At 49.1% G+C, this 21,350-nt stretch overlaps 2 protein-coding genes across 2 annotated transcripts in view; one reads left to right on the forward strand and one right to left on the reverse strand.

Annotated features, from left to right (window-relative positions):
- VPS13D (vacuolar protein sorting 13 homolog D) overlaps nt 1-21,350 on the forward strand; it is a gene marked incomplete at its 5' end in the record, with an annotated part of 401,105 nt that overhangs the window by 254,885 nt on the left and 124,870 nt on the right.
- On the reverse strand, nt 952-12,574 carry LOC141111432 (arylacetamide deacetylase-like 4). The gene is given in 5 exon segments (XM_073603730.1): nt 952-2,086; nt 2,089-2,393; nt 7,572-7,635; nt 8,374-8,596; nt 12,413-12,574. Coding segments are annotated over 5 exon segments (1,215 nt in total). The 3' UTR covers nt 952-1,625.

The following is a 21,350-nucleotide window of genomic DNA, read 5'->3' on the forward strand; positions in this document are numbered from 1 at the left end:
ATGATGGAGTTCAGGGGGCTCCAATGAAGGGTAAAGACATGACTGTGCCCCCCCCTGTATACAAAGCCAGCTCCATAAAGACATGACTGTGACCCCCCCCCCCCTCCGTGTACAAAGCCAACTCCATAAAGACATGACTGTGCCCCCCCCCTCCGTGTACAAAGCCAACTCCATAAAGACATGACTGTGCCCCCCCCCTCCGTGTACAAAGCCAGCTCCATAAAGACATGACTGTGCCCCCCCCCCCCCTCCGTGTACAAAGCCAACTCCATAAAGACATGACTGTGCCACCCCCCCCGTGTACAAATCCAGCTCCATAAAGACATGACTGTGCCCCCCCCCCTCCGTGTACAAAGCCAGCTCCATAAAGACATGACTGTGCCCCCCCCATGTACAAAGCCAGCTCCATAAAGACATGACTGTGCCCCCCCTGTGTACAAAACCAGCTCCATAAAGACATGACTGTGCCCCCCCCTCCATGTACAAAGCCAGCTCCATTAAGACATGACTGTGCCCCCCCCCCTCCGTGTACAAAGCCAGCTCCATAAAGACATGACTGTGCCCCCCCCCTCCGTGTACAAAGCCAGCTCCATAAAGACATGACTGTGCCCCCCCCCCCCCTCCGTATACAAAGTCAGCCCCATAAAGACATGACTGTGCCCCCCCCCCCCCCCCTCCGTATACAAAGTCAGCCCCATAAAGACATGACTGTGCCCCCCCCACTGTATACAAAGTCAGCCCCATAAAGACATGACTGTGCCCCCCCCCCCTCCGTATACAAAGTCAGCCCCATAAAGACATGACTGTGCCCCCCCCCCCCCCTCCGTATACAAAGTCAGCCCCATAAAGACATGACTGTGCCCCCCCCCCCCCCTCCGTATACAAAGTCAGCTCCATAAAGACATGACTGTGCCCCCCCCCCCCACTGTATACAAAGTCAGCCCCATAAAGACATGACTGTGCCCCCCCCCCCCCTCCGTATACAAAGTCAGCCCCATAAAGACATGGTATGACCAGTCTGGTGTGGAGGAACTCGAGTGTCCTGACCTCATCTCTACCAATGAAGAGCCAGGTCTTTTTGGCATCCAATGTGAGGTCCAAGATGTGAGTCAGGACTTCTCATCCAATATCAGTACCTGGCCTCACAAATGGGAACAATTTCCCACAGACACCCTCCGAAATCTGCTGGAATGGAAAGCCTTCCTAGAAGGGTGGGAGATGTTGTAGTCACAAAGGGGAGATCAGCTCCATATTAATGGAAACCATTTTGCAGTGGGATGTCCAGCAAGCTCTCACATGTATCGGTGAGATGGTCAAAAGTCTTCCCAGAAGAGTGGAGGATGCTATAGCTGCAGAAGGGACCACCTACATATTAATGGCTATGGGGGGAGGGATGGGGGGACAACTCCTTAAGTAATGGCCATGAAGGGGTCAACTTTAGATTAATAACCATGGAGGGGAGGGAGGACAACACCATATTAACGGCCATGGGGGGAATAGGACAACTTCATATTAATGACCATGGGGGGGGGGGCAACTCTATACTAATGGTTATGGTTTTGGAATGTCCAGTGTGTGGTGTGATGGTCAGGTGTCCACAAGAACTGTGGCTGTTCTTTAGGTTTTTAGGCATCTTTTATGAAGGCAATAACATTGTCCATGGCTTGTTTCCCTGATTTAAAGGCTGGATGATTGAAGAAACTGACAATTCCATGAAAGCCATCCCTAACGTGATACCAGGTGACCGGTATTCCGTTGTCTTCCAGGCGTTTCTTAAACAGTATTCCATCATCACGGAGAACATCAAACTCACAGGTTAAAATGTACGTTTTTGGGAGCAGACGAATGACGGCATCCTCAGCCAACAACGGGGAACAAGCGGGGTCAAAGGCATGTTTGAACCTCTGATATATCTCTGAGTTAAAGTCAGAAATCACATGGGGGTCATAACCTCTGACCAAAAACTCATCAGGGATGTTATGAGCACCCAACCACTTGGAGAATTTCCTTCTCAGTTCAGGAGGAACATGGACACTGCTGAGCAGGTCTTCTGACAAGGACAAGTCCACTCCTAGGTAGGTCAGTTGAAGAACTGTGTTCGCTCTCGGAGTAATAGGGGCACCATGCTGTTTTGCTGGAATGAAGGTAAGTCATAGTCAATCATCTGGAGAGATGGGTATATCAGAACCTGAGCCCGAGGTCTCGAAATATCTGTCCTGGTGACTAGAACTTGAGAAACTCCAGCAGCAAGGTTACCTCCAGCACTGTCCCCACAAAGGACAATGGAAGAGGCGTTCACACCGTACTGCTCCGCTGTCTTCAGGAAGTGGGTGGTGGCAATCAGGCAATCATGGAGAGCGGCGGGGTACGTGTGTTCTGGTGCCAAGCGGTACCTACAACAAAGACACCATTAGATGTTACTGATCACTGATAATGGACAGCGCTGGTCTACAGAATGATCTCTCAGGCTTTGTACATAGGATCTGGAGCTTGTTTTAAAGCAACGTGTAGAGAAATCTTTACATCTGCAGAGCTTTTGGCAAGATTCCAGCAGCTTTCCCACATCCATTAAAGTACAATGACAGATTTCTACAAATCACTCCGTCTGGAATCTTCCAGCAATAAATATCAGATTTTTACATTTCTCTGAAGTTCTTTCAAGTTTTTTTAAACTGTGACAATCACACCACATTCATCTGAAGTGTAGAACCCCCCTAGATTAGGTTGCTAGCATGGGTTAGGGTACATTTTGTCTTTTTGTCTCCTCTGTAGTCAGTGGAGTGGTGTGTGATTAGTTCTGTCTGTTCTGGGTCTCCACTTCTTCTCCCTGCCTTCTAGTAGGTTCTAGAATGTAGTGGGATGGAAGAGGCAGACCTTAAATATTTATGAGACTCCAGCCAATCCTGGAGGCGGTGTGCCCAGAGGGCGGAGAGAGTGCCCATAAATAGTCTGAAGCCTGGAGCAACAGGGTTCTTGTGCTGGAGGAGGAGATCTTAGCCTGGAAGGGCTGCTGCCCTTCTGGACAAGTCAGCTGAAAGCCTGGCGAAAGTTTACAGAGGACCCAGCTCAGGAGGAGCGGGGGGGTTCTACTTTCCTTGGAAGCAGTTCAGTGACAAGTAAAGGGGGTGCACTGAGGATCCGGCCTGGAGATTCACGGTACAGTGTCTAGCCAATGCTGGACAGGAGGTGTCCAAGTATCTGGAGACACAGTGAGTAGAGGCCTGGAAGTGGGATCCTAGTGACTGCTGCGTGGTATAGTGATTAGTAGTGGTTCCCCTGAAGAAGCCCTACGGGCGAAACATGTTGGGAGTTGATGCTGTGATACCGCCATGACAAGACAAATGGTAAGACTACATTTGATTTTATCCTGTTATGTCCCAGAAGTGCTTGGGCCCCTAGTCTCCACCGATGGGGGGGGGATGCCCCTGGAGGGAGTAGACAGAACAGAGAGAGTCCTCTGAATATTTTTATGCACTAAGTTCTGGAGGATCCCGAAGCTTCCCGCACCCCATCCACCATTAACCAGCAATAAAGCCTAAAGGACCTGCACTGCCGAGTTACTGTGTGTGAGGGAGCTGCGGTGTGCCTGGCTGCCGTCTCTCATAGATCCTGGGACAGATCTGCGGGGCCCCTCAGGGGTCTGCACTATAGAAGGAATTTTATGGGAAGATTTGTTTTATTGCGGCAGTATATGTGATAATTGCAGTGATGTGGCCCCTGAGTAGAGGTGACCCTGAGGCTCAGTTCACATACAGTACATGCAGTGCAGCGGCAGTGCGATTCCAGTGCAAATGTAAAGAGTCCTGTGCATTTTCTGAGCACTGCGGCGCGATTCAGGTGCAAATTCCAGACTCATTGTCTTCTATAAGAACGCATCTGAATCGCACATATCATCAGTTTTGAACACGAATTCAGAACTCCTCCCCCGTGGATTTTAAGGGGAACCCCCCCACCACCATGATTAAAAAAATATATATTTTGGCATGGGGTTCCCCTAAAACCTATTGGGGGGGTCCCCCACGCTCTTCTGAATTTGTGTTCAAAACTGATGACATGTGCGATTCAGAAGCACCCCCCCTCCTCCTGAACCATACCAGGCCACATGCCCTCAACATGGGGGGTACTTTGGGTAGGGGGGGGCTCCGCCCAAAGCACCTTGTCCCCATGTTGATGAGGACAAAGGCCTCTTCTCCACAACCCTGGCACAGTGGTTGTGGGGGTGAGGGGGGTGACTTATCAGAATATGGAAGCCACCTTTAATAAGGGGGTCCCCAGATCCTGGCCCCCTCCCCCATGTGAATTAAGAGGGGTACCCCTACTCTTTCACCAAAAAAGTGGACCATTCCTTCATTAAAAAAATGTATAAATAAATAACGTTCAACATGGTCCTTTGGGGAAGAGCCCCCCCCAGTCCGAAGCACCCCCCCCCATGTTGAGGGCATGTGGCCTGGTATGGTTCAGGACGGGGGGGTGTTCGCTCGTCCCCCCCCCCCAACTTTCCTGGCCTGCCGGGCTGCATGCTCAGATAAGGGTCTGGTATGGATTGGGGGGCCGGAATTCTTTTGTTTACATTTTATGATGAGTTATCGGTTGTTAGGGACGCGGTGTCCGCCTTCCCAGCCCCCTCCTTAGCGACCAGCCGGAGGCCTAAAATTTACATCAGAACTGATGAACAGCAGCTTTGGAAATTCACAGACGTTTAGATCTCAGCCCCTTCCCCCGACATGATCTGCTGTCCTTCCAGTGCCCCTTCCCCCGACATGATCTGCTGTCCTTCCAGCACCCCTTCCCCCGACATGATCTGCTGTCCTTCCAGCACCCCTTCCCCCGACATGATCTGCTGTCCTTCCAGTGCCCCTTCCCCCGACATGATCTGCTGTCCTTCCAGCACCCCTTCCCCCGACATGATCTGCTGTCCTCCCGGCGCCCCTTCCCCCGACATGATCTGCTGTCCTTCCAGTACCCCTTCCCCCGACATGATCTTCTGTCCTTCCAGCGCCCCTTCCCCCGACATGATCTGCTGTCCTTCCAGTGCCCCTTCCCCCGACATGATCTGCTGTCCTTCCGGCGCCCCTTCCCCCGACATGATCTGCTGTCCTTCCGGCGCCCCTTCCCCCGACATGATCTGCTGTCCTTCCAGCGCCCCTTCCCCCGACATGATCTGCTGTCCTTCCAGCACCCCTTCCCCCGACATGATCTGCTGTCCTTCCAGTACCCCTTCCCCCGACATGATCTTCTGTCCTTCCAGCGCCCCTTCCCCCAACATGATCTGCTGTCCTTCCAGTGCCCCTTCCCCCGACATGATCTGCTGTCCTTCCAGCGCCCCTTCCCCCGACATGATCTGCTGTCCTTCCAGTACCCCTTCCCCCGACATGATCTGCTGTCCTTCCGGCGCCCCTTCCCCCGACATGATCTGCTGTCCTTCCAGCACCCCTTCCCCCGACATGATCTGCTGTCCTCCCGGCGCCCCTTCCCCCGACATGATCTGCTGTCCTCCCGGCGCCCCTTCCCCCGACATGATCTGCTGTCCTTCCAGCGCCCCTTCCCCCGACATGATCTGCTGTCCTTCCGGCGCCCCTTCCCCCGACATGATCTGCTGTCCTCCCGGCGCCCCTTCCCCCGACATGATCTGCTGTCCTTCCGGTGCCCCTTCCCCCGACATGATCTGCTGTCCTCCCGGCGCCCCTTCCCCCGACATGATCTGCTGTCCTTCCGGCGCCCCTTCCCCCGACATGATCTGCTGTCCTTCCGGCGCCCCTTCCCTCGACATGATCTGCTGTCCTTCCAGCACCCCTTCCCCCGACATGATCTTCTGTCCTTCCAGCACCCCTTCCCCCGACATGATCTGCTGTCCTTCCAGCACCCCTTCCCCCGACATGATCTGCTGTCCTTCCAGCACCCCTTCCCCCGACATGATCTGCTGTCCTTCCAGCACCCCTTCCCCCGACATGATCTGCTGTCCTTCCAGCACCCCTTCCCCCGACATGATCTGCTGTCCTTCCGGCGCCCCTTCCCCCGACATGATCTGCTGTCCTCCCGGCGCCCCTTCCCCCGACATGATCTGCTGTCCTTCCAGTACCCCTTCCCCCGACATGATCTGCTGTCCTTCCGGCGCCCCTTCCCCCGACATGATCTGCTGTCCTTCCGGCGCCCCTTCCCCCGACATGATCTGCTGTCCTCCCGGCGCCCCTTCCCCCGACATGATCTGCTGTCCTCCCGGCGCCCCTTCCCCCGACATGATCTGCTGTCCTTCCGGCGCCCCTTCCCCCGACATGATCTGCTGTCCTTCCGGCGCCCCTTCCCCCGACATGATCTGCTGTCCTTCCAGCACCCCTTCCCCCGACATGATCTGCTGTCCTTCCAGCACCCCTTCCCCCGACATGATCTGCTGTCCTTCCAGCACCCCTTCCCCCGACATGATCTGCTGTCCTTCCAGCACCCCTTCCCCCGACATGATCTGCTGTCCTTCCAGCACCCCTTCCCCCGACATGATCTGCTGTCCTTCCAGCACCCCTTCCCCCGACATGATCTGCTGTCCTTCCAGCACCCCTTCCCCCGACATGATCTGCTGTCCTTCCAGCACCCCTTCCCCCGACATGATCTGCTGTCCTTCCGGCGCCCCTTCCCCCGACATGATCTGCTGTCCTCCCGGCGCCCCTTCCCCCGACATGATCTGCTGTCCTTCCAGTACCCCTTCCCCCGACATGATCTGCTGTCCTTCCGGCGCCCCTTCCCCCGACATGATCTGCTGTCCTTCCGGCGCCCCTTCCCCCGACATGATCTGCTGTCCTCCCGGCGCCCCTTCCCCCGACATGATCTGCTGTCCTCCCGGCGCCCCTTCCCCCGACATGATCTGCTGTCCTTCCGGCGCCCCTTCCCCCGACATGATCTGCTGTCCTTCCGGCGCCCCTTCCCTCGACATGATCTGCTGTCCTTCCAGCACCCCTTCCCCCGACATGATCTGCTGTCCTTCCAGCACCCCTTCCCCCGACATGATCTGCTGTCCTTCCGGCGCCCCTTCCCTCGACATGATCTGCTGTCCTTCCAGTGCCCCTTCCCCCGACATGATCTGCTGTCCTTCCGGCGCCCCTTCCCCCGACATGATCTGCTGTCCTTCCAGCACCCCTTCCCCCGACATGATCTGCTGTCCTCCCGGCGCCCCTTCCCCCGACATGATCTGCTGTCCTTCCAGCTCCCCTTCCCCCGACATGATCTGCTGTCCTTCCAGCTCCCCTTCCCCCGACATGATCTGCTGTCTGGCCTGCAGTTGGCCTGGCTTTGCTTGTAGCCCGTTTCAGCCTTGGCCTGAACTCCTCCTGCCCCGACCCCGGCTTCCTCCATAGACCTCCTCCTGTCAGTTTAGTAGATTGGTGATTCTGCCTCCAGCTGACCCCAATGGGGTGACCCCAAATGCCAAGACCTAAATTCTTCCACTGAATGGATATTTCTGTGTCGGGGGTGGGGTTCTGGGTGCTGCGAGGAGCTCCGGCCTTCCTCTGGGAACAAAGACAACCTGAAGCCACAAAATGAGTCCTTTCATATTCTCTACATATTATCCAAGGTCTACTTACCCAACCGACACCAGCACAGCTCCGGACTCCTTCGCCACACACCGGCAGAAGCCGTCATAACTCTCTGACAAGAGAAAAATCCAATTAAAGGTGAACACCAAACAGACATCTGAATAACCAGCGGAGGGATGGACAGTCTATGGGGGGCGCTCTGACCCCAGCAAGATATTAATGAAGTTGTTTTTCATGCAATATCAGATTTGACCACAAGATGGAGCCAGTGGAAAATTAACATTTTTTGCAGAAACTGTTCCCCTTAGGTCTCATTCACACCGGAGCTTGGCGTTTTCAGGCAAAAAATTGCTCGATTTTGCTGCGGCGGTTTTTGCAGCATTTTTTACCACGATTTGCGATGATTTTATGCAGGGCAAAAGGTCGCCAATGTAAAAAGCAGAAAAATGCCCAAATCTGCCTGATTCGCGCGACAAAAAAGGGTCCAGAACTTGTTTGAGCTTCAGGCGTTTTGGAGTGGAGATGTGAACCATCTCCATAGAGAATCTTAGGGGGTTAGGTGATTGCATGAAAAAAATCCAACAGGCTGGTTGTACTGGTCAATCGCTCAATCAACGTCAGTACAATCATCCTGCCCATAGATGGATCAAATCTCATCCAGCGGAATTTCGATCGTCTATGGCTGGCTTTGGGAAGGTTTTGGCTTTGGGAAGGTTTTGGCTTTGGGAAGGGTTTGGCTTTGGGAAGGGTTTGGCTTTGGGAAGGATTTGGCTTTAGGAAGGATTTGGCTTTAGGAAGGATTTGGCTGGGGTCAGACTTTAGTGTCATTATAAAGATGTCATCTTCTCACCAATACTCCCCAATACGAATCCCCCTCCATGGAAGAAGAGGACGCCTCTCCTGTGTCGGGCAGAGGGCGCTCTGGGCTGGTAGAGTCTCACCGGCACACCTTCAAACTCCGAGTCCTTCACCACAAGCTCCGGATCCTCTGCCGGCCTCCGCCTTCTCAGCCCGACCACAAAACGGAGGAGTGCGACCTGGCTGCCAATCCCGAGTCTCTCCAACGTCTCCCCCTATTCCAGACACAAAGAACAGAATTCTGGGAAAAATCTACATCCTGCAAGCCTGCTGTTTTATGTATCATCCTATGTATCATTCTATGTATTATTCTATGTATCATCCTATGACAAAGTCAGAGGCAGATGGAGTGTCCTAAAGAACGATTTTAGGGACTTAGGAGCTAAATTGAGGAAAAGGACCTCCAAGGTAGTGTTCTCAGGAATACTACCGGTACATCGAGCCACACCAGAAAGGCAGAGGGAGATTAGGGAAGTAAACAAGTGGCTGAAGAGCTGGTGTAGTAAGGAGGGGTTTGGGTTCCTGGAGGACTGGGCCGACTTCTCAGTCGGTAACCGGTACTATAGAAGGGACGGACTGCACCTAAATGAGGAGGGTGCAGATCTGCTGGGAATGAAGATGGCCAAAAAGTTAGAGGGGTTTTTAAACTAGGCGATGGGGGGGAGGGTCCAGAGACAGTGATAGCCAGCACGGAAGATATTCCAGAGGGTAGTGTTGGGGGCATTAGTGGTAGGTTAACCAAAGCACAAAAACACAAGGTGAGTATAGTAGCAAGTCCAAGTTGCAATCTTGAAACACCCAATACGAGGACAATATGCGACCGGTCTAAACTATGTGGCATGTTCACCAATGCCAGGAGCCTGGCGGACAAGATGGGTGAACTAGAGATACTGTTGTACAAGGAGGATTTGGATTTTGTGGGAATTTCAGAGACCTGGTTCAACAGCTCTCATGATTGGCTGGCAAACATTCAAGGGTATACCCTATACCGCAAGGACAGAGAGGGTAAAAAAGGGGGAGGGGTATGCCTATATATCAAGAATAATGTACAAGTGAATGTGAGAGATGACATCACTGAGGGGGCTAGGGAGGAGGTGGAATCTTTATGGGTAGAGCTCCAAAGGGATGAAGCTAAGGGGAAAATAATACTGGGAGTATGCTATAGGCCCCCTAACCTGAGGGAGGAAGTGGAGACGGATCTCCTATCACAAATTGGATTAGCAGCAAGGATGGGAAGTGTTATCATAATGGGGGATTTTAATTATCCAGACATAGACTGGGCGGAGGGAACCGCGCATTCATTTAAGGCTCGCCAGTTCCTTAGTGTCTTGCAGGACAATTTTATGGGTCAGATGGTAGACGCACCAACTAGAAATAAAACATTACTGGATCTACTGATTACCAACAATACAGACCTGATAACAGATGTGGAAATACGGGGCAATTTAGGTAACAGCGATCACAGGTCAATTAGTTTCAGTATAAATCACACAAATAGGAGACATGAAGGGAACACAAAGACACTGAATTTCAAAAGAGCCAACTTCCCTAAACTACAAACCTTGCTAAAAGGCATAAATTGGGATAAAGTATTAGGAACAAAGAACACGGAGGAGAGATGGGTTTGCTTTAAGAGCATATTAAATAAGGGCATTAGCCAATGTATCCCATTGGGTAATAAATTTAGAAGAGCGAACAAACATCCTGGATGGCTTAACTCCAATGTAAAAATGCATATAAAAGCAAAGGAGAAGGCCTTCAAAAAATACAAGGTTGAGGGATCATCCACAGCATTCAGACTTTATAAAGAATGCAATAAGAAATGTAAGGGTGCAATTAGGACGGCTAAGATAGAACATGAAAGACACATAGCGGAGGAGAGCAAAAAAAATCCCAAGAAATTCTTTAAGTATGTAAACAGTAAAAAAGGGAGGACAGACCATATTGGCCCCATAAAGAATGAGGAAGGACATCTGGTTACAAAGGATGGGGAGATGGCAGAGGTATTGAATTTATTCTTCTCCTCAGTCTTCACGAGTGAATCGGGGGGCTTCAGTAACCAAAACTGCAGTGTTTATCCTCAGGACACAACACAGGAAGCACCTCCATGGTTAACAGAGGACGGAATAAAAATTAGACTTGAGAAACTTAACATTAATAAATCACCGGGACCAGATGGCTTGCATCCGAGGGTACTTAGGGAACTCAGTCAGGTGATTGCCAGACCGTTGTTCCTAATTTTTACAGACAGTCTATTGACTGGAATGGTACCAGCTGATTGGAGAGAAGCCAATGTAGCACCAATATTTAAAAAGGGCCCAAAATACATCCCTGGGAATTACAGACCAGTCAGCCTAACATCAATAGTATGTAAACTCTTGGAGGGGATGATAAGGGACTATATACAAGATTTTAGTAATAAGAATGATATCATTAGCAGTAATCAGCATGGATTCATGAAGAATCGTTCTTGCCAAACCAATCTATTAACCTTCTATGAGGAGGTGAGTTGCCATCTAGATAAAGGAAGGCCCGTAGACGTGGTGTATCTGGATTTTACAAAAGCATTTGACACAGTTCCCCATAAACGTTTACTGTACAAAATAAGGTGCGTTGGCATGGACCATAGGGTGAGTACATGGATTGAAAACTGGCTACAAGGGCGTGTTCAGAGGGTGGTGATAAATGGGGAGTACTCAGAATGGTCAGGGGTGGGTAGTGGGGTTCCCCAGGGTTCTGTGCTGGGACCAATCCTATTCAATTTGTTCATAAACGATCTGGAGGATGGGATAAACAGTTCAATCTCTGTATTTGCAGACGATACTAAGCTAAGCAGGGCAATAACTTCTCCGCAGGATGTGGAAATCTTGCAAAAAGATCTGAACAAATTAATGGGGGAGGGGCGACTACATGGCAAATGAGGTTCAATGTAGAAAAATGTAAAATAATGCATTTGGGTGGCAAAAATCTGAATGCAATCTATAGACTGGGGGGAGAACCTCTGGGGGGATCTAGGATGGAAAAGGACCTGGGGGTCCTAGTAGATGATAGGCTCAGCAATGACATGCAATGCCAAGCTGCTGCTAATAAAGCAAACAGAATATTGGCATTAAAAGGGGATCAACTCCAGAGATAAAACGATAATTCTCCCGCTCTACAAGACTCTGGTCCGGCCGCACCTGGAGTATGCTGTCCAGTTCTGGGCACCAGTCCTCAGGAAGGATGTACTGGAAATGGAGCGACTACAAAGAAGGGCAACAAAGCTAATAAAGGGTCTGGAGGATCTTAGTTATGAGGAAAGGTTGTGAGCTCTGAACTTATTCTCTCTGGAGAAGAGACGCTTGAGAGGGGATATGATTTCATTGTATAAATACCGGACTGGTGACCCCACAATATATAAATACCGGACTGGTGACCCCACAATATACAAATACCGGACTGGTGACGCCACAATATATAAATACCGGATTGGTGACCCCACAATATACAAATACCGGACTGGTGACGCCACAATATATAAATACCGGATTGGTGACCCCACAATATATAAATACCGGACTGGTGACCCCACAATATACAAATACCGGACTGGTGACCCCACAATATACAAATACTGGACTGGTGACCCCACAATATATAAATACCGGACTGGTGACCCCACAATATACAAATACCGGACTGGTGACCCCACAATATATAAATACCGGACTGGTGACCCCACAATATATAAATACCACCAGTCCGGTATTTATACAATGAAATCATATCCCCTCTCAAGCGTCTCTTCTCCAGAGAGAATAAGTTCAGAGCTCACAACCTTTCCTCATAACTAAGATCCTCCAGACCCTTTATTAGCTTTGTTGCCCTTCTTTGTACTCGCTCCATTTCCAGTACATCCTTCCTGAGGACTGGTGCCCAGAACTGGACAGCATACTCCAGGTGCGGCCGGACCAGAGTCTTGGTCGGGTGCTCAGAACTGCAGGTAATAAACACCAGAAATGCTGGATTTTTGGTGTCAGACATGAACTCACCAGAATGATTAATCCCGAGGACAAGGTGTGAATTCTCCGAAGTTCTGCCGGATTGGCGATTCCGGGAGGATATTTCGCTTTTGAACTTCTGAGAAAAGTTGCGCCCAAAAAGATCAGAATACAAAGCAGGAGAATCCCCGCCACAGACAATGAGAGCGACATTGCCTCCCCTCCCCCGTCTCGTCCTTCCTGTATTACTGCTGCCGGTGTCACCTGACACTTCCTGGGTCCAAGGACAACCATCAGCCGGATAACAACTATGACACAATGTATCAGAACAAGAACACAAATATCCACTCACCGGACACTTTATTAGGTACACCTCTTCAATCGCTCGGTAACACAAATTACTAATCAGCCAATCACACGCCAGCAACTCAATGCATTTAGCCCTCTAGACAAGGTGAAGATGACCTGCTGCATCAGAATGGGGAAGAAAGGGGATATCGGTGACTTTGAAGGTGGCATGGTTGTTGGTGGCAGACGGGCTGGTCTGAGTATTTCTGGGATTTTCACACACAACCATCTCTCGGGATTACAGAGAATGGTGGGAAAAAGAGAAAATATCCAGTGAGCGGCAGTTGTGTGGAGGAAAATGCCTTGTTGAGGTCAGAGGAGGATGGGCAGACTGGTTCCAGATGATAGAAAGACAACAGGAACTCAAATTACCACTCGTTACACCCAAGGTATGCAAAATACCATCTGTGAACGCACAACATCCAACCTTGAAGCAGATGGGCTACAGCAGCAGAAGACCACACCGGGAGAATAGAAGATTGGAAAAACGTTGGCTGGTCTGATGAGTCTGGATTTTGTAACGACACCCCGAGTATGAAAGGGGTTAAAGCCGTTTAGGACATTCCATTTCCGAACACAACGGCAGCTACCGAACACTCCGATTGGCTGCACAGGGAACCCATACGAATAATTCTCCCCAAAGTACGAGACAAGATACTCTGTGTGTCTTGAGGGTCAAGCAGGAATGACTCTTTATTCCAACACGTTATACAGATCCCACTTCAAAACACCCCCCCCCACCCTTGGAAAAGAGGGCGGGTTAAACTGTCCAATGACAATAGACACACAGGTCAGGTGTGTATAACGTCTCATCAGTAAACAGTCTTATCAGGGGGGCTGCTGGAGGGATCCCCCCTCCCCCTTTCCTCACAGCAAGACCATAATAGTTGAGGCCGACACCACAATAGACAATAGAAGACAGTCACACCCCAAACCATCACAGCAAAGAGTCCACAACATAATGAGACATCACACATTTTATATACTGTACATATATACAGCATTGATCCCGACCAGCACACATTATATATACATATATACAGCACTGAGTCCGACCAGCACACATTATATATACATATATACAGCATTGAGTCCGACCAGCACACATTATATATACATATATACAGCATTGATCCCGACCAGCACACATTATATATACATATATACAGCATTGAGTCCGACCAGCACACATTATATATACATATATACAGCATTGAGTCCGACCAGCACACATTATATATACATATATACAGCATTGATCCCGACCAGCACACATTATATATACATATATACAGCACTGAGTCTGACCAGCACACATTATATATACATATATACAGCACTGAGTCTGACCAGCACACATTATATACATATATACAGCATTGATCCTGACCAGCACAGATCATAGTGGGGTTCTCATTCACTTTGTGCCCCTATTACTGATTCCCATCACAATGACATATCCAGGGTCCCCAGAGTCTGTGTGTCTTGGGGGGGGCATGGACTGGAATCTAAAGTAACGCCACCTCAAGGGGCCCCAGACATACAGCTCACAACGAGCACCGTCCCCCCAAATGCCAGGGCCCATAATCTGTAGGCAAGAGGTTAGCATTCAGTCCTCTCCAAAAACCTCTGTCCTGGCTAGGTCTGTCACAGATTTCACCTCCGACATTCACATGGTGGGGTCAGAATTTGGCGCATGGATCCATCCTGCCTTGTATCACCGGTTTGGTGGTGGGGGTGTAATGGTGTGGGGGATGGGATATCACCGGTTACATAGTTACATAGTAGGTAAGGTTGGAAAAAAGACACAAGTCCATCAAGTCCAACCTATGTGTGTGATTATGTGTCAGTATTACATTATATATCCCTGTATATTGCGGTCATTCAGGTGATTATCTAATAGTTTCTTGAAGCTATCAATGCTCCCCGCTGAGACCACCGCCTGTGGAAGGGAATTCCACATCCTTGCCGCTCTTACAGTAAAGAACCCTCTACATAGTTTAAGGTTAAACCTCTTTTCTTCTAATTGTAATGAGTGGCCCGAGTCTTATTAAACTCTCTTCTGCGAAAAAGTTTTATCCCTATTGTGGGGTCACCAGTCCGGTATTTCTATATTGTGGGGTCACCAGTCCGGTATTTATATATTGTGGGGTCACCAGTCCGGTATTTGTATATTGTGGGGTCACCAGTCCGGTATTTGTATATTGTGGGGTCACCAGTCCGGTATTTATATATTGTGGGGTCACCAGTCCGGTATTTGTATATTGTGGGGTCACCAGTCCAGTATTTATATATTGTGGGGTCACCAGTCCGGTATTTGTATATTGTGGGGTCACCAGTCCGGTATTTATATATTGTGGGGTCACCAGTCCGGTATTTGTATATTGTGGGGTCACCAGTCCGGTATTTGTATACTGTGTGGTCACCAGTCCGGTATTTGTATATTGTGGGGTCATCAGTCCGGTATTTGTATATTGTGGGGTCACCAGTCCGGTATTTGTATACTGTGTGGTCACCAGTCCGGTATTTGTATATTGTGGGGTCACCAGTCCAGTATTTGTATATTGTGGGGTCACCAGTCCGGTATTTATACATTGTGGGGTCACCAGTCCGGTATTTCTCTATTGTGGGGTCACCAGTCCGGTATTTGTATATTGTGGGGTCACCAGTCCGGTATTTGTATATTTTGGGGTCACCAGTCAGGTATTTATATATTGTGGGGTCACCAGTCCGGTATTTGTATATTGTGGGGTCACCAGTCCGGTATTTGTATATTGTGGGGTCACCAGTCTGGTATTTGTATATTGTGGGGTCACCAGTCCTGTATTTGTATATTGTGGGGTCACCAGTCCTGTATTTATATATTGTGGGGTCACCAGTCCGGTATTTGTATATTGTGGGGTCACCAGTCCTGTATTTGTATATTGTGGGGTCACCAGTCCGGTATTTATATATTGTGGGGTCACCAGTCCGGTATTTATATATTGTGGGGTCACCAGTCCGGTATTTGTATATTGTGGGATCACCAGTCCGGTATTTGTACATTGTGGGGTCACCAGTCCGGTATTTGTATATTGTGGGGTCACCAGTCCGGTATTTATATATTGTGGGGTCACCAGTCCGGTATTTGTATATTGTGGGGTCACCAGTCCGGTATTTATATATTGTGGGGTCACCAGTCCGGTATTTATACAATGAAATCATATCCCCTCTCAAGCGTCTCTTCTCCAGAGAGAATAAGTTCAGAGCTCACAACCTTTCCTCATAACTAAGATCCTCCAGACCCTTTATTAGCTTTGTTGCCCTTCTTTGTAGTCGCTCCATTTCCAGTACATCCTTCCTGAGGACTGGTGCCCAGAACTGGACAGCATACTCCAGGTGCGGCCGGACCAGAGTCTTGGTCGGGTGCTCAGAACTGCAGGTAATAAACACCAGAAATGCTGGATTTTTGGTGTCAGACATGAACTCACCAGAATGATTAATCCCGAGGACAAGGTGTGAATTCTCCGAAGTTCTGCCGGATTGGCGATTCCGGGAGGATATTTCGCTTTTGAACTTCTGAGAAAAGTTGCGCCCAAAAAGATCAGAATACAAAGCAGGAGAATCCCCGCCACAGACAATGAGAGCGACATTGCCTCCCCTCCCCCGTCTCGTCCTTCCTGTATTACTGCTGCCGGTGTCACCTGACACTTCCTGGGTCCAAGGACAACCATCAGCCGGATAACAACTATGACACAATGTATCAGAACAAGAACACAAATATCCACTCACCGGACACTTTATTAGGTACACCTCTTCAATCGCTCGGTAACACAAATTACTAATCAGCCAATCACACGCCAGCAACTCAATGCATTTAGCCCTCTAGACAAGGTGAAGATGACCTGCTGCATCAGAATGGGGAAGAAAGGGGATATCGGTGACTTTGAAGGTGGCATGGTTGTTGGTGGCAGACGGGCTGGTCTGAGTATTTCTGGGATTTTCACACACAACCATCTCTCGGGATTACAGAGAATGGTGGGAAAAAGAGAAAATATCCAGTGAGCGGCAGTTGTGTGGAGGAAAATGCCTTGTTGAGGTCAGAGGAGGATGGGCAGACTGGTTCCAGATGATAGAAAGACAACAGGAACTCAAATTACCACTCGTTACACCCAAGGTATGCAAAATACCATCTGTGAACGCACAACATCCAACCTTGAAGCAGATGGGCTACAGCAGCAGAAGACCACACCGGGAGAATAGAAGATTGGAAAAACGTTGGCTGGTCTGATGAGTCTGGATTTTGTAACGACACCCCGAGTATGAAAGGGGTTAAAGCCGTTTAGGACATTCCATTTCCGAACACAACGGCAGCTACCGAACACTCCGATTGGCTGCACAGGGAACCCATACGAATAATTCTCCCCAAAGTACGAGACAAGATACTCTGTGTGTCTTGAGGGTCAAGCAGGAATGACTCTTTATTCCAACACGTTATACAGATCCCACTTCAAAACACCCCCCCCCACCCTTGGAAAAGAGGGCGGGTTAAACTGTCCAATGACAATAGACACAGGTCAGGTGTGTATAACTTCTCATCAGTAAACAGTCTTATCAGGGGGGCTGCTGGAGGGATCCCCCCTCCCCCTTTCCTCACAGCAAGACCATAATAGTTGAGGCCGACACCACAATAGACAATAGAAGACAGTCACACCCCAAACCATCACAGCAAAGAGTCCACAACATAATGAGACATCACACATTTTATATACTGTACATATATACAGCATTGATCCCGACCAGCACACATTATATATACATATATACAGCACTGAGTCCGACCAGCACACATTATATATACATATATACAGCATTGAGTCCGACCAGCACACATTATATATACATATATACAGCATTGATCCCGACCAGCACACATTATATATACATATATACAGCACTGAGTCTGACCAGCACACATTATATATACATATATACAGCACTGAGTCTGACCAGCACACATTATATACATATATACAGCATTGATCCTGACCAGCACACATTATATACATATATACAGCATTGATCCTGACCAGCACAGATCATAGTGGGGTTCTCATTCACTTTGTGCCCCTATTACTGATTCCCATCACAATGACATATCCAGGGTCCCCAGAGTCTGTGTGTCTTGGGGGGGGCATGGACTGGAATCTAAAGTAACGCCACCTCAAGGGGCCCCAGACATACAGCTCACAACGAGCACCGTCCCCCCAAATGCCAGGGCCCATAATCTGTAGGCAAGAGGTTAGCATTCAGTCCTCTCCAAAAACCTCTGTCCTGGCTAGGTCTGTCACAGATTTCACCTCCGACATTCACATGGTGGGGTCAGAATTTGGCGCATGGATCCATCCTGCCTTGTATCACCGGTTTGGTGGTGGGGGTGTAATGGTGTGGGGGATGGGATATCACCGGTTACATAGTTACATAGTAGGTGAGGTTGGAAAAAAGACACAAGTCCATCAAGTCCAACCTATGTGTGTGATTATGTGTCAGTATTACATTATATATCCTGTATATTGCGGTCATTCAGGTGATTATCTAATAGTTTCTTGAAGCTATCAATGCTCCCCGCTGAGACCACCGCCTGTGGAAGGGAATTCCACATCCTTGCCGCTCTTACAGTAAAGAACCCTCTACATAGTTTAAGGTTAAACCTCTTTTCTTCTAATTGTAATGAGTGGCCCGAGTCTTATTAAACTCTCTTCTGCGAAAAAGTTTTATCCCTATTGTGGGGTCACCAGTCCGGTATTTCTATATTGTGGGGTCACCAGTCCGGTATTTATATATTGTGGGGTCACCAGTCCGGTATTTGTATATTGTGGGGTCACCAGTCCGGTATTTGTATATTGTGGGGTCACCAGTCCGGTATTTATATATTGTGGGGTCACCAGTCCGGTATTTGTATATTGTGGGGTCACCAGTCCGGTATTTATATATTGTGGGGTCACCAGTCCGGTATTTGTATATTGTGGGGTCACCAGTCCGGTATTTATATATTGTGGGGTCACCAGTCCGGTATTTGTATATTGTGGGGTCACCAGTCCGGTATTTGTATACTGTGTGGTCACCAGTCCGGTATTTGTATATTGTGGGGTCATCAGTCCGGTATTTGTATATTGTGGGGTCACCAGTCCGGTATTTGTATACTGTGTGGTCACCAGTCCGGTATTTGTATATTGTGGGGTCACCAGTCCAGTATTTGTATATTGTGGGGTCACCAGTCCGGTATTTATACATTGTGGGGTCACCAGTCCGGTATTTCTCTATTGTGGGGTCACCAGTCCGGTATTTGTATATTGTGGGGTCACCAGTCCGGTATTTGTATATTTTGGGGTCACCAGTCAGGTATTTATATATTGTGGGGTCACCAGTCCGGTATTTGTATATTGTGGGGTCACCAGTCCGGTATTTGTATATTGTGGGGTCACCAGTCTGGTATTTGTATATTGTGGGGTCACCAGTCCGGTATTTATATATTGTGGGGTCACCAGTCCGGTATTTGTATATTGTGGGGTCACCAGTCCTGTATTTGTATATTGTGGGGTCACCAGTCCGGTATTTATATATTGTGGGGTCACCAGTCCGGTATTTATATATTGTGGGGTCACCAGTCCGGTATTTGTATATTGTGGGATCACCAGTCCGGTATTTGTACATTGTGGGGTCACCAGTCCGGTATTTGTATATTGTGGGGTCACCAGTCCGGTATTTATATATTGTGGGGTCACCAGTCCGGTATTTATATTTTGTGGGGTCACCAGTCCGGTATTTATATATTGTGGGGTCACCAGTCCGGTATTTATATATTGTGGGGTCACCAGTCCGGTATTTATACAATGAAATCATATCCCCTCTCAAGCGTCTCTTCTCCAGAGAGAATAAGTTCAGAGCTCACAACCTTTCCTCATAACTAAGATCCTCCAGACCCTTTATTAGCTTTGTTGCCCTTCTTTGTAGTCGCTCCATTTCCAGTACATCCTTCCTGAGGACTGGTGCCCAGAACTGGACAGCATACTCCAGGTGCGGCCGGACCAGAGTCTTGTAGAGCGGGAGAATTATCGTTTTATCTCTGGAGTTGATCCCCTTTTTAATGCCAATATTCTGTTTGCCTTATTAGCAGCAGCTTGGCATTGCATGTCATTGCTGAGCCTATCATCTACTAGGACCCCCAGGTCCTTTTCCATCCTAGATCCCCCCAGAGGTTCTCCCCCCAGTCTATAGATTGACTTCAGATTTTTACCACCCAAATGCATTATTTTACATTTTTCTACATTGAACCTCATTTGCCATGTAGTCGCCCACCCCATTAATTTGTTCAGATCTTTTTGCAAGGTTTCCACATCCTGCGGAGAAGTTATTGCCCTGCTTAGCTTAGTATCGTCTGCAAATACAGAGATTGAACTGTTTATCCCATCCTCCAGATCGTTTATGAACAAATTAAATAGGATTGGTCCCAGCACAGAACCCTGGGGGACCCCACTACCCACCCCTGACCATTCTGAGTACTCCCCATTTATCACCACCCTCTGAACACGCCCTTGTAGCCAGTTTTCAATCCATGTACTCACCCTATGGTCCATGCCAACGCACCTTATTTTGTACAGTAAACGTTTATGGGGAACTGTGTCAAATGTTTTCGTACAATCCAGATACACCACGTCAGGCTGGTGGGGGGGGGTGATATTTACACAGTAATCAGTGCATTTTCATAGCTCTGATCGTTGTATAAATGTCTCTGGTCCCAAAAATGTGTCAAAAGTGTCCGATGTGTCCGCCGCAATGTGGCAGCCATTACTGTATTTCCTCCTTCCTGGTCCCCCCCCCCCCCCCATGACCATTAAGATCAACAACACAACCATTGGTCCCTCCACACATTCCAGGGTCCTGGGTGTAATCCTTCACTCTGACCTCTCCTTCACCCCACATCCAATCACTGGAGAAATCCTGCCGCCTGAAACTCCGCAACATCTCCAGAATTCCACCCTTCCTGACTAATGACACCACAAAGCAACTTCTTCACTCCTTGACTACTGCAACTCTCTCCTGATTGGCCGACCCTTACACAGGCTCCTCCCCCTTCAGTCTATTATGAATGCTGCTGCTAGACTAATACACCTCACTAATCGATCAATGACTGCCGCCCCTCTCTGCCAATCCCTTCACTGGCTTCCCCTCCCCCACCGTATAAAATTCAAAATACAAGGCCATCCACAACATCGCCCCATCTACATCACCAACCTCATCTACCGATATCACCCAAATCATCCCCTCCGCTCCTCCCAGGACCTCCTGCTCTCTATCTCCCTTCTTACCTCCTCCCATGCAGGACTTCTCCAGAGCCTCTCCCATCCTCTGGAACTCCCTACCCCGGTATATCTGATCAGCCCCTAACCTGTCCACCTTCAGGACTTCTCCAGAGCTTCTCCCATCCTCTGGAACTCCCTACCCCGGTATATCCAATCAGCCCCTACCCTGTCCACCTTCAGGACTTCTCCAGAGCTTCTCCCATCCTCTGGAACTCCCTACCCCGGTATATCTGATCAGCCCCTAACCTGTCCACCTTCAGGACTTCTCCAGAGCCTCTCCCATCCTCTGGAACTCCCTG

This window comes from Aquarana catesbeiana, linkage group LG10 (genome assembly GCF_042186555.1).
Source record: "Aquarana catesbeiana isolate 2022-GZ linkage group LG10, ASM4218655v1, whole genome shotgun sequence".
Lineage (NCBI taxonomy): Eukaryota > Metazoa > Chordata > Amphibia > Anura > Ranidae > Aquarana > Aquarana catesbeiana.